Below are 14,679 nucleotides of genomic sequence, written 5' to 3' on the forward strand. Positions count from 1 at the left end.
GCCTGGTAACCAGTTCACGTTGCATTTAAAACACAAGGGACTTCAAAAAGTTTGTGCGGAAATGCTATTTATTAGCCTTTTAATTACATTTTTTCTACAAACTTTTTGAAGAACTCTTGTAAATGATGCCGCAAAATTCACATTCGCCTTTTTCCGATTTGTTTGATAATAGTGTTGCAATTGGGTGTTGGTGGGAGGAAAACTTTGGAAGATAAAAACCCCTCACTTTAAAAACCCAGAAAAAAAAACAACTAAGCAGATCTAGTATATAAAAACCTAGCATGATTGGAAAATTAATGCTAAATTTTAACATGTGGCAAAGAATTCAACCACAAGAAAAGGGGATTAAAATCATGCTTATTTGCTAACATAAAACTGATACCCAAGATAATAACTAAAATGTTATTATAAATTAGAACCAACGTGATACTTATTATGTCACTGGCTCTTAATTTAATCTTACCTAGAGATACATATTTTGATGTATTAAAATAAAATGTATTAAGATGTATTAAAATTAAGTTTGGACACATTTTCTCTCAATTATTTTGCTAATCGTGTACTTTCTAGTAACAATAAAGTCTAAGGTATAGAGATTTTGTATATGTAATACTCTCTAATACTTTTAATTTAAATGAAAGCAAACATATTCGTCTCAACCCCAATTATATATGTATATCCTTATTCAGATGAATCAGCCAGGAATTTTATATTCCAATGAGTTTTTACCTGTTTAAAATTCATCTATTGAAAAAATACTGTAGTTGTTGGTTTTTATTGGACGAAATTAAGTTTTAAAATCTATCATCCGGATAATGTGCTAATTTAATTGACACATACCCAAAAAATGGTTGCCGAAAGCTTATATATAGTGATGAACCAGAAAACAAAAACAAATATAATTTTTACAAGAGAGTCTCATAGAATACCCATAACTGATGTACTCAAAATAATATAATTATGAATTTCATGATTAAAATCAGGGGAAACCTTAGGTTAACTTGGACCTGGTATCCTAACAAAAGAATAAGCAATTCTCTAAAGAATTAATTAGTGTTAAGTCACTCTGGATTATTTTTCCTAATGCTTATTTACACATACCTTGAGGAGATATAATCATGTATCTAGGGACCAAAGAAAAGGTTAATATATTTGTTGAACTGAACATTGTTCTGATTTGCTACCCATTAAAATACTGGTCACCACATGCCCAGCTACTGCTGCCAATTGCTCTGAAAGGGATCACATGAGAAGTCCTGCAGAGAGGGAGGGGCATGGACTGCCAGCTCAGCAACTGCTAATCTGTCAGTGGTTCAAAGCCAATGGAGGCTCTGCAGGAGACAGAGGAAGCTTGGAAACCCCTCTCTAGGGCCACTGCCAGTAAGACTCTACCTAAGATGTTCTAATGTGACCCCTTTCAAAGCAGTTAACCTTGTCTTTGCTCCCTGAGTGACATTGGTTTTAGAATAGTAAGCAGATGCCTTGACTTTAATAAATTCAGAAAGTAAAAAGTTGAGCATTTAGTAATATAAGACTTTAATGCTATTGAAACTATAAAATCAAAACAAGTCTTTCAGCAAATTAAAGTTAGCACTCAAACCTCTGGACATTTAGATTAGCTTCACTCCCTAACAAAATCATAACATGAAACAGAATTTTTCTTTAAGAATATACTTAACTAAAAACTAAAAAGTTACTAGCTGTATTAATGCACATCTCATTTTTTCCCCTCTGAGGCTAGTTCATTAAAGGTAAATAGAAACTATTATCTCAGTTATCATTTAAAAATTGTGATAAATTGTTTCCTAGCAGGAATACATTATCCATAATCCAAAGTAGATTTAACTAGATGTTAGAACAAATCACTTTGTGCTACACTATTGATTTTTATACAGAGTAAATGCCTCCCTTTCTGTAATTACCTTCTGTGTATACTAAGAGCAAAACCATAATGCTTTCCATAAATTGGAGCTTGGAACTGTGAGCAGATAAGACATCTTACTGGGATTATACATGACTTGTCATGTTTAACTAATGATAAGTAGTTTTGTGGAAATCGTTGTAAACATAAACTTAGGAATTTAGGTACGTTAACTTCCCTTACTGAGGTACTTCTCTCTACCCCAGCGCCCTTATCTGAGTCCCTTCATCTGCTAAGGTCCCAAAGCAAAGACTTGGCTACATAAAACCACGGACACTTCCAAAGAATCAGCTGTGTAACTAAGCAGGGTACAAGAGAATTGCTTTTATTAAAATGAGAAAATATGCCACTCCTTTGAAGCTTTACATTCATTTCTTAAGTGACAGAAGAAAACTGGACACACCTTGAGGTGTACAGGTACTCACCTGACAATTTACAAAGGACTGATAAAAAAAAAAAAACGCTCACCACACTTGAGTATCTTACAAGTGGCAGGAAGTCATCTTACCTTCAAGAGTTCAAAGTAATGCAGACAGTGGTAGACTGGGGCCAGAAGTAGCCTGGGCAGAACATACTGGACAGCTTCTTTGAAACCTTCGCCAATTGACTACAAGACAAAGTGGTTTAAATTTTATTTTTAAAGTTGACTTTTCAGGGAGTGTGTATCTTGATTAAAAAAAAAAATCACTGCACCTGCAAATAGAGGGCCGCTCCAGGCTTCGATAACTGACTGAGGAAATGATCATGGAAACCAGGTCGTAAGATATCTCGAGCATAGGATTCATACGGATCAAATGCCAGTTCCTTCGAAAACAAGAGCATCACAAACATAACGAATCGTCTTCCCAGGTGAGAAGATACATCGTTTCCTACCATAAATACCAAGATTAAACTATGGGCACGCCTACACCTGCAGAATTATATTTTTGAAAGCCTCTAAAATTATGACTATTAATTAGAATTTTTTTAGTAGCTCTACTATTCTCAAGAATGAGAGTACAGAACTTTTTCCCGATGCCCAGTGGGGGCCTATGTACATTACAAAACCGTTCCCATCAAAGTGTCACAGTATAAAGAATGATCAAAAGCGTGGTCATAAAAACATGCAGATTTTGGGTTCTGGAAAACAAAAAAACTACTCTGTGTTTACAAAGGCTCGATATCCACAACCTGGTAAGATGTAAACAAATGTTTCCAATCGGTACAGGACTTCTTTTTTTCCCCCATGGCTAATTCTTGGTGGTGGATTTTCACTTTGAAATTCTGTCAAACAGTTTATATCACCTAAACCCATTGCTCAGTTTCACAGAACATGACAATGTTTCTCAAACCACACACATTCACAAAGTACATCATCAATCAGTACACTAAACAAGACTAACGGGATGGAACTAAAGGGGTAGAATATATTGGTTTTGATGATCCCCAAGGAAAAAGAAGAGAAACAGTTGCCTTAATTTTAAGAAGGGCTAGAGCCTCAAACGTCCTCTCACCTCTGGTATAAAGCTATTATGAAAATAGTGCTATAGATTCTGGCAAGAGGTCACTTTCAGAAAGAACAATTCTAGAAAGTGGGAGACGAGGACATCTAGTGGACGAATGTGGTAACGGTGGTGTGAAACAAAACAACAACTACCCTTAATGTTATTTTTTCAGATTGCCTTTAAGGCAGAATACTGACCACACTGGATCAGAACTCAGAAGATCCAAGTTCTGGTCTTTGTGAAATACAACATGAACAATAAAATTCTAAGTCAGCTTCCTTATTGGAAAATCTGATTAATAGCCACCTCATGGAATTGGTTAGAGAATTAGAGGAGCTATCATATATATGTAAGGTGTTTGGTGTCTTACGCTAAATAAATGCTAGCTAGCATTAAAATTAAAAAAAAAAGAATCTCAAGAGACAAAAGCTGACAACTGGGTATTCCAAAGCTCTGCACACATGGGTTCATTCCGAAGGACACTGTGGGGTGGCTAGCTCTTCTCTCGATATGTGTGCGTGCTAACAGATGGCTTCATGATTTGGCCAGTGGTTAGAATGCAGCGTACACTTGTAAGACTTAAAGAAAATGTTAAATCGTCAACACGCAAAATTGCGCTAGTAATCAAAACCGGAAAGTGTTTTAAACATACGGAAAGTACAGAGAATAGACCAAGCTAACTAAATCTACCATCTAGCTCAAAAAGGCGGGAACATTTTATATTTCTTATTTCGGATAATTTTTTTAAAGAACTGAAAGATAGAACGGATCCCCTGGCCTCTTTTTCGTAAGCCTGCTCTTCTAAGAGTTTAACAATATTAGGTCTTTGATTCGTTTTGAATTAAATTTTGTGTCTGGCGTAGGGGTCCAACACTCATTTTAGTGCTTTTAACTTTCTGGTATCTTGTCTTGAGCAGTACTTGCTGGCGCTTGCTGTGTTTCCTCGATGAATCCGTTCCCCACCTCAAAATCTTCAGTATGTTCTATATGAGCAGGGGATTCAAAAAGTTAACGGCAAAATGAATTTGGAAATTGAAAAATAACAATGGAAGTTTCCCACAAAAATTGTAAAGCCCCTTGTATTTTCATCCCTGATCACAAAGTTCTGCTTTTTCATTTTCAGATTTATAATCAATCTGGAACTTTTTTGCATTTAAGGTTGTTAATATCAACGCCTTGTGCTGGAAACAAAAATTTTAATGCTAATCACAAAAGAGGCCTATTTTGCTGCATATGTAAATGAAGCACTTACCTCTGCTAAGTCTTCAAAGCAGCTTCCAACTAATGGATGGGGACTGCATTCATCCGTCATTTCCACAGTATCTTCTATATGGCCCAGTAACTTTACACTAAGTTCATGTATATCTACTATGCGACTAAATATATTTTCTACATCCTGTGGGAGGGACAAACATATTCATGTGTAAAGTAATGAAATAGAAATTTGAGCCAATAAGGCAGTTTAGAATCACAAGACTTAACACAGCAAATACAGTGAGAAATTTTAAGTACTTAAAATTATAAACAATTTCAAAAATTATTTTTGCAGTGATATATAATTTATAGATGTATTTCTCTAGCTCAGTGGTTCTCTGAAAGTTGCTGTTTCAGGACTGCGTCACACTCCTATAAACCCACTAGATGTAGCATGGCATATTTGGGGGGAAAGTATCAGTATTCTTCTAAAACAAAATATTTAGTGAGAAGAATGGCGCTGTTTTATATTTTTGTAAATATCTAATATCTGGCTTGGTTGAGTATAAAAGGGGTTTTATGCCTATATCTGCACTCAATCTGCTAGAACACAGTGTTTTAGTTGAATTATGTGAAGCAAATCTAACTTTGCACAGTTATTTAGTTTAAAAATGTACTTTCTGTCTCTATAGATTTGTCCACTCTGGACATTTCATCCAATTAGTTAGTGGATTTTGTTTGTATGACACTAAAACACCATGAATTAGAGTTTCTCTAAAGTTAATTACTATGTGAAATTAAAACCGTACCAATTTTGTAAAATAACCTTAAAAATCTGTGGTCTGTTCTGAATTGTAATGGATCCCGTGCAAGGTAACGGAGATATTGTTTAAGTTTTACAGATCATCCCGTTTTGAATGCATTTCCCCATGTAATATTAAAAAGTAAAATTCCTCACATTTCAGCCCTGATGGTGGGAATGGTTAAAAGTTTCCAAAAATTCAAATACCAATTCCAGAGTTCAAATTTGAACACAGGCTCGCTCCATTAATTTTTGAGACAATGTCTACACATTTGGCCATTTGTATATCTTATAAAGTGTAAAATGTCTTACACTATTTGTATATCTTACTTTATAAAGTTTTCAAAAATTATTTGCTCATTCAAATATTCAGATTGCTTTCTTATTTCTGCATTGTAGACATTCTTTATAGATTTTGAATGTAAATCTTGCGTTAGATACATGCATTTCAATATGTTCTTCCATCTGTGACTTGTCCTTTTTGTCTTATCCTGATGTTTTAATAAAATCCAACTTATTTCATGACTCTTGATTTTTGTGTTCTAGCCAAGAAATCCTTATCCTTTACTACTATTTTTAAACACCACTGAAATGTAACTTTCCATGACATTCATGTGTTTAAGGGGAACATCTCAAGCATTTGCGGGACATTCACAAAGCTTTGCAGCCATCACAATATGCCCTTCCAGCTTGTAATAGTCCCTCATTGCCTGACCGTGACCATCGGTCCCAGCCTCTCTATGAACACTGTTTCTTGATCAGTCACTCCCAATTATGTGGGTAGAGTTCCAAGAATTACTACTAACGAACTTACATACATGTTCTCCTTAGCACCCCTTCAGACCAGTAAACCTCGCTCTAAGTGTCAGTGCTATTGGCTCTTTCCTCTGTACTCCCTGCCCTCTGGTCATCAGTCATATTTCTATTACAGCAGCTACCACGGTGTACTTAGCTTTATGCCTCTATCTCAAGTACGCTCAATTTCCTTTTTCTTTTAACTTTTTGTGTTAAGGTGAAACCTTATACCTAAAATTAGGTTCCCAATGAACAATCTCTGCACAAGTTATTCAGTGGTACTGGCTGGCATTTTTCACTCTGCGTTTTGACTCTTATTCATTCTGATTGTACCGGTTTCAGTACTCTGGCCTCCCTGCTGCCTTAAGAACATTTGACTATTGGCCTCATAAAGATACTTAGTGGTCACAAGTGATGTGCTTTATTTTATGAGCCAGTCTGCTCTCGAGCTGAAAGGTAAACCCAGGGCATAATTTTATTTTAAGGTTTGAAGGGTACCTCAGGTAGGAAATCATGCTTATTCATCTTTAAAACCCCACCACCAAGCCTCGGGCCTTTCCGTCGAGTTGATATTGATGAAATGTTGGCTGAGTGACTCAAATGAATCAAAATAAATAAAAATATCTTCCACCTAGTCAAGAAACTTTATTCCTTGGCACACAAGACCAGTTCTAAGAATTTGTTGCCATCTACACCATCAGTCTAGTTTAGATTTGTCTTAATATCTGATGTTTAATTTAATGAAGTGGTTTTTGTACTTTGTGAACATAGTCGCTTTTATATAGTTATATAAATTTAAATGTGGTGATGCAAATTTAACAACATAGGCAGCAATAAACACATGTACAATGATACTTACATTTGCTGAAAACAGTTTTGAATTGGACACAAAGGGCTCTCTAAAAACTTTTATAATGAGATTTAGCTCCCTTATATATTGTCGAATTTCTGCCATAAATGCTTTCACCAAGTCATAATAATTTTGCTCTCCTGAAGTGGAAGGCTCTTCATCAGTTAAAGATAATACGTTTATATCTTCTACATCTTGATGAAACATATCCATCAATACCTATGTAGTTGGATGTTAAAGAAACATAAATTATGAATCTGTACACATATTCAAAGTTAAACATCCTAAGAAGTGCTCTGAATACAGTTTTTAAATTAAAAAATCAGACATACAATTCAAATGATTGAAAATTATAACTTATAAATTTAAAGCTTAGTTTGCTGTTAAATTATATTTTGCCACACTTGAGTAACAAAAACTGAAAGAGTAATAAGGCATATGAAAAGTAAGGGATTCGTTTGAAGCTTTTAAGCTTTTTTAGATTACAGAGATTCGCCTTGTTTTGTAGGTCTATGAAATAACCGTGCTGTGGTCTCCTTTCCAAAGGTCCATCTATGGCTGCCACACCCCCTCCACACCGTCTCTAAAACAGAATTCTTCCTCTGGTATCATGAACAGCCTCCAATACTAGTATCTGTTTCTCTCTTTTACCTATTCTTTCTAATTTACCCCCAAATCCTGTCTTAGATTCCCCCATTTTCTCTGCTCCATGTGCTTCCTGTTATCCCGTCAGTGCAGGGCCGCATCCCCGTACATGCTCAATTCTGACAGTTGACTGGATGACCTCCTTGTCTGCGCTAACCGGGAGCAGATGATGCAGTCCTGCTTTCTCTAGAACTTGCTGACACTCCTCTTTGTCTCTTGGCAAACTTTGGCAGCGTCATTCTGCCACGACACAGCCAAATAATAGCGTGTCTTAGCCTGCTTTTTCTTCATTCGTGAATACAGATATCCTTCATCAACGCTGGCTTACGTCTCCTCACGCCTTTCCTACGGGAGTCCACGGTGAGGGCGCCAAAGCCATTTTCCTGATCCATTCAAAATTAATTTTGCTTTTATTGAAAGAATATGTTGTATTCATTTTTAAATACTTTAAAAAACCAAATACCAAGCCATAAAAACAACATCTTTACTCCCCCTCTTGCTACTTGCCCCCCCCTGCTCTAGAAGAGAATTCTGCATGAAAGCCAGAGGACTCCACTCCACCGTGCTCTCCAGCAGCATGGCGCTCTCGCCCGCTAACAGATTACGTCTGTCTGTCCTTAGACCTGACCTCCCGTTCCCCAGTTTCTTCTCTGAACCCTTGGTGATTTTTAATGTGTACAGTTCACATTCGGAAAAAAAGAAAAATCCAACACAACAAAGCACTAGAGCATAATGAAGTGATTACGTAATCAGAGCCAATGCCAAGCGGCAAGCGCATAGTAATGCAATTACATGCTTCATCACAAAATATTTTCTTTTCCGCAAATTCATTTTAATAATCGTAAAATACTGAGGCAGAATAGTGAAATCTAAGAGCTTTCGATTCAGAGATAGAGATCAAATTTAGGCTTTAAAATTTCTCAAAAAACTCTGGGAAAATGTCTTAATTTCTTAGTTTCAGTTTCCTTTTTATAAAATATGCATGAGTGCCTACCTTAAAGAGGTCTTAAAAGAACCAAATGGCACATAAGTCAGGTATAAACTTAACTTTTAATAAATGTTTTGTCTGAATGTCATTAGACTAAAGCCAAGAAGAAACAGCTAGAGCAACCTAAGATTTAATATCTTATATTAAAATATACATATATCTTCAAACATATTCCATAACCGCCTAAATCACTCAATCCAGAAAAAAGGTAACTATTGAGAGTCTTACTCATATTAACTCGAAGTGCAGCAACACTAAGAAAAACCTCAAGGCATATTTAAACACATTTGAATATGATCCATCAAATATTCTATGCTATAAGATGTTATCTTGAATACTTGCTATTTAGTGTACTGAAAACCTCTCTTAGCAAAAATATACAATAAGAGCATGGGACATTCCACTAAGTTACACGTGTAGACTCCACCAAAGCAGTCTCCTACCTTGTCGGCACACATCGCCACTTTAATGTCTTGTTTTGTAATCTCATAGTGCCGTATATTTCGTACATAATTTCCCACCAGCTTTAAAATGTCTGCAGAAATGTATTCTAATACTGCTACTATGTAAACAGAAACTTGATGATCAATTTTATAACCTAGGACCTCCTGTGAAATTAAAAACAAAAAACACGTCTAAACAACACAGTCTCTAGAATGTAACACTTTGATTAAAAATAAACATGGATACAGCTCAACTTCCATTGAGCCCTATCGTTACCAAAAACATTTACTTTCAAGTGGTTCGACTAAGAGTAATGTATGTACTAGCAAACATAAATTAAGCCAAAGTTAGGGTAAAATACTGGAAAGCATCATATATTACTAAATAAAATTTCCTCCCCTAGAAAGAAAGGGTCAAATGAATGCTCAAATTTGGGAGAGGGGACCAAATGTTCTTTGTTCCCGAATTCAGAGTACCCATGACTAACTGTGTCGAGAGAATATATTCTCTTATTTAGAGAAAGAGTTGTTAATACATGATTGATGGCTAGGAATATCCACTGGCCTATAATTCCTTTCCCTCCTTACTGAAACAAACTGGCCTCGGTCAAGCCACAGTGCTTAGATATCACAACAATTAGAATTTAACAGGCCCGTTCAGGTTTTATGATGTTAGTTCAACCTGGCGGAGCCGGAATTCAACGGGACTGCCTTGTTTTCTCAGCATCTTTCAAGTTCTGTGCCTTCGGCAGCTTGCAGTCTCAGCATTTGTCCATCACTACTGGTGGGAAATCATTCGGTTTTCCTTCTCTGACTGGTTTTGTTCTTATACGGGGTTCAGGCTTTCACAGGTTTTACTGTAAAATAATGTACTCATCATTTTTATGTAAAAAGCAATCAATCGTTTGCTCATTGTGTTGAAGACAGTGAAACTAAAAATGTTAGCATTTCTAGGAATTATCCTTTCTACCGGTTCTGCTGAGAAACTTGGCTGGCTGATTTAAGTGGCAGGTATGACTAGAGAATCGATGTACATATTGCCCTATGGCAGTCTCACAGTGGTCCCTACACAGAACCGTAGTGTCTGAAGGACTTAGAGGAACGAACACCAGGTACAACTGCCAGAGAGGCTTAGACCTTCTCTTTGCAGCGGTAGCAACACCAAAGAGGGATGGAATCCCTAATAACAGCTTCCCTTAGCCTGCTACTCTGCTTCATGAGTACGTGTGGACATGAACGTTATTTTAAAACATGTCGCCCAATTCACACTTTGTTCATGGCCTTCCTCCCCACTGTAATCCTCCCCACTGGGAAACCTAAAGGGGGAGCATTTTATTCCTCAGTCAACACTATTGTACATCAAGTCTACGCTGAGTTTTTGAAAACACTTGTAGTGGTTGTTTTGCTTCTGAAAGGCAAGAAGGTAGTAGCTCAGCTTTACCTTTAGTAAAGGATGGATTTTTTCCACTGGGAGAGATAAAGGGTTTCTTCGCTTCCTCTTCTCAATGGCTGATTGGGCATCGGCTATTGCCCATTTATCAATTGGATGAGGGAAACTTTTTTGAACACGTTCCTTGGAAAATAGGAAAATTATAACTAAGCAGCAAATATGTTAAACAGTGCTTGTTACTGACAATTTACCTTTTTTTTGACAATTTACTTTCAAAACCAAAGAACATCCAAATCAGAGATTTTCACATGTGCTATAATTTACAACTAAAAACACACTCCAGCTAAGAAAAACCACCTTAAATGCCAATGTATTCATTTCTCAGTCAGGAGCTCAAAGGTCCCTAGAAAGGTAGATCACACACTGATTTTCGATTTCACTGTGATAAAGTTAATGATAAGAATGAATAAGAGGAATTGTTTTATAACATTATTTGATTTAAGCTCAAGAAGCAAATATCTAAATCCGGTTGTCCTTTGTCCAGACTTTTAGTATCAATGGCAAGCTCAAGGAATATTTTGCAAATGAAACCTCTTAAGAAGATTTTCCCAATACAATGGTACTCGAATTCACAACTATTTGCAAATGATGACATGCAAGGCTTTATATTGGTAACAGCAATTTCAATGTACCGTAGCTTATCATTAGAGTTAAATAGGTCATTAATTTTGAACAAAATAAATCAAACCAAAAATCCACACTTGCACTACCAGATGGACTAGAGCGGCCTCCTCTGTCTCCAGGGGCAGCACCGCTAACCTTGCACTTAGCAGTTCGACACGGAACCCACTTCTTTCTGACACCAAGGCTTCAGATACTGCGTGGAATTCCCAGCAGCCACTCTGTCAGACAGGAACCCTGATCACTGTCACGCCAGGGCTTCGAGCCCACTGTCTGCTTCTGGAAAGATTGACAGTCTTGCAAACCGTACTACTCTGTCCTAGAGGGTTATTATGGGTCAGAATCAATTCAATAGCAATGTGGAGGAAGGGGGGTTTCTGTCAAATTTCCCTTTAAAAGTAAAAAAAAAATTCATGTTAGTGGAGCATCTGAATTTCTTTATTTTAATAAACTAACGTAAAAAAGATAATTTTTTCATCCCTTTGAATTTTTTAAACCTCCGAGTAGCATACCATAGTTTAAGCCAGCAGAGGTCGCTGTTACATAACTAATTTTTACATTTTAAATTAATTATTTAAATAGTATGACTGGGCAGCTAAGCAAAGGGTTGGAAACTCCAGTCCACCTGGAGGCTCTTTGGAAGAAAGGCCTCAAGATTTTCTGAACAGTCAGCCATTGGAAACCGTAGGGTTTTCTACCCTTGCGGCACACGCGGCAACTTCGTCAGAACTGACCGCCCAGCAACCCAAGACGTAGATGAAATTAAACATCATCTCGGATTATAATACAAATAAGCAGCTTTGTGAGTCGCTATTAACATGGAAACTAAAGAGATTTCAAATGTTATAATCTGGAAAGAAAATAACAGTTAATCCAAGCACAGGTAATGTGCAAATTTATAAACTGAGACTAAGTTGTGTTTTTTTTTAAATCTCTGTACCTACACTAACGGCTAATTCATTTGCCAAATTAAAGAAGTGATCATTTAAATCTAATTATTAAAATTGGGTGTGTGTTGAAAGATACTATTTTTGTTAAAAATGGATTTACATACTTGCTATGAAATGCCGAGCTGCCAGGATGCTACCCCTCCCGTGATTAAGGCAAAATATTGGGTGGGCAGGGCCAGGCAGAAAGGACGAGAGAAGGGAGCAGCGATAGAACAGACCATCTGAAATGAAGTCTCTTTTTCCAAATCAAATTTTACACTATGGTTGATCACATGGGTTATAATCATAGTACAAATCTACAGTTTTGTGACTTCCCACCAGCTTTCTTCCCCACCTTAAGTTATAACAGGAAATAATGAATCCTTAGTATGTATTACATTACACCCTTATGTATCCACACATACACAGAACAAAGTTTCATAAAACAAAACCTGCTCTCAGCATGCATACTACACTGATATTTCATAAAAAGTAAAATGGTTGGGCAATGCACCAAATTAACTCCATGACTTACGAGTCATGACCTACAGTCTAAAATCACTAGCATACACAGGGGCAGACACAGAAGGGAAGGGACCCATTTGATAGGCGATTCTATTGTCATGCTGTCATATAACCTATTGCCAGCAGCTCAGTTCTGACTTGTCGTAACCATAGTAGGGTTTCCAAAGTTGTAAATTTTTACAGGGACAGATAGCCTCATCTTTCTTCCAAAGAGTGGCTGGTGGGTTTGAACTGTTAATCTTGAGGTTAGCAATTCAATGCTCACCTGACTAAGGCTCCTTATACTATCATATAGATCTCTTTCAAAAAGAAAAAAAATATTCATCCCCAACCCCAAAGTGAGATACGTAAAATCTCTCATGCCTACCTGTATTCTTAAGAACCCAAGTTAGCTACTTAAAGAATAGCAAGGCAGGGCAGAGGCTAAATCTTAGATATCTCAGAGCTCACTCTTTTAGGTAGATATAAAAAATCTGTAAGAAACCCTCTATGATTTAGGGGCTTGAACATCTAAATATTGATTTTATCTCTATGAGGGATATATTTCTTAGCTATTTTTGAGAATTCTTTTGTTTTGCACAGTTGAGGAACGGACCCTTTTTTTCTTAGAGACTAGCACACAGATTCGATGTACGTAAGGTGGATAAAAGGCGAGCGTGGCATACCTCCACATCTACAACACTTCGGGGCTGAGCCTGGCACAGCATATTCAGTAACTGCAGAATCAATTCTTCAACATACTGAAGAGCATTATCATTCGACTCGAGTGTAGGGTGAACTTGTCCCTGGACCTGTTAGCAAAACACAACAACAAAGTAATTAAAACATTAGTTTATTTTACCTCAAGCCAACCAATAAAAAACCCTTTCAATGGGGGTTTGCACTCAATAGATGACGTGGTCTGAAAATACAGATTTAAAAGTTACCGAACCAGAACTCAGAAATTCTCAACCTTTTGCCCCAATCACATGCACCAAACAAGTTTATGGACATGCTCCTAGAGGTACAAAGCCCTAACTGCATAATTTCAGTATCTTATTTTCTTAAACCATATGGCGGACTGGGAATGTGAGTGGGCGATGAGGTGGGAATAAAAGATGCAGTTCATATGTTTTGGGGGGCTTGTCTTTGTGTTTTGCAGAAACCAGTAGTAGTTAGAACATGTAGTCAACATGCCGTACGTTCACTCTGTACCTGCTACCGACTGACAGAAGTTCAGGAGAGGCTTGTCCCCTCTGCTCCTCTGTCGCTGTGCGGGGCCTAGAGGACAAGCGCTTAATACGTACCTGTCCACTGCAAAGTCGCCCCCACATCAGAGGACCCCAAATGGGTATTTTGACACTTGGGGATTTTGTGTCTACCCTTGAGGATGCTCACCGGCCCGGAACTGCTAGTCCTGGGTCCCTTTCTTCTGCTTGGCCACGTCTTGGAAGGCACCTCGGGGTCACTGGCCTTTGTGAGACTTGTATCCGTAACAGGGAGCACAAGAGTCTCCACGTGCGTGCCTCTGTTACTCAACTGCTGCCCATTCACCGGCCCGCAGGGAGAGCAGCACCAGCAGACAGACCGACCGACAGACAGACAGACAGGCAGCTCCACCCTGGGCAGAGGGAGGGCAGGGTCGCCGGCTCCGCGGGATCGAGTTCCATTTGATGAACAGAGCACTTTTTAAAGGAAACTGTCTTAGAGGCACATGCCATTCCAACCACTTTAGAGCTCCATGAGGAGGTAAGACAGAAACGACGGATATCTGAACAACTTTTCATGCGACAGGTGGAGAAGCTGAGCCCCTGCAAACTGTTGCCACGCATTTTTGGCCCCGGTTGGTGTGCGATTACCAATCTGATTGTCTACGGATTTGCCTCCGAATCTCCTCCCGATTAGAGACTGAATGGTTGTGGAATCCGGGCTCAATAGAGAGTAGAGGTCTGTAAGCGAACGGGCAATCGATGTACAAACAGTCTGATACGATAGATGTATGGGTTGTAACAAGAGTTGGAAGAGCCCCAATAAAATGATATTTTAATTAAAA

General features: G+C 37.8%; 1 protein-coding gene across 2 annotated transcripts in view; it reads right to left on the reverse strand.

The window, feature by feature from the left end:
• Positions 1-14,679, reverse strand: part of SOS1 (SOS Ras/Rac guanine nucleotide exchange factor 1) — an 82,869-nt gene that overhangs the window by 42,339 nt on the left and 25,851 nt on the right. For both annotated transcript variants that reach the window (XM_075536105.1, XM_075536104.1), the window contains exons 2-8: positions 13,313-13,438; positions 10,564-10,695; positions 9,123-9,287; positions 7,056-7,265; positions 4,658-4,801; positions 2,615-2,725; positions 2,430-2,528 (exon numbers count right to left, since the gene is read on the reverse strand). In XM_075536105.1, coding sequence (XP_075392220.1) covers positions 2,430-2,528; positions 2,615-2,725; positions 4,658-4,801; positions 7,056-7,265; positions 9,123-9,287; positions 10,564-10,695; positions 13,313-13,438 — 987 coding nt within the window. The remainder of the gene's footprint in view (positions 1-2,429; positions 2,529-2,614; positions 2,726-4,657; positions 4,802-7,055; positions 7,266-9,122; positions 9,288-10,563; positions 10,696-13,312; positions 13,439-14,679) is intronic.

Source organism: Tenrec ecaudatus, chromosome 17, assembly GCF_050624435.1.
Source record: "Tenrec ecaudatus isolate mTenEca1 chromosome 17, mTenEca1.hap1, whole genome shotgun sequence".
In the NCBI taxonomy this organism is placed as follows: domain Eukaryota; kingdom Metazoa; phylum Chordata; class Mammalia; order Afrosoricida; family Tenrecidae; genus Tenrec; species Tenrec ecaudatus.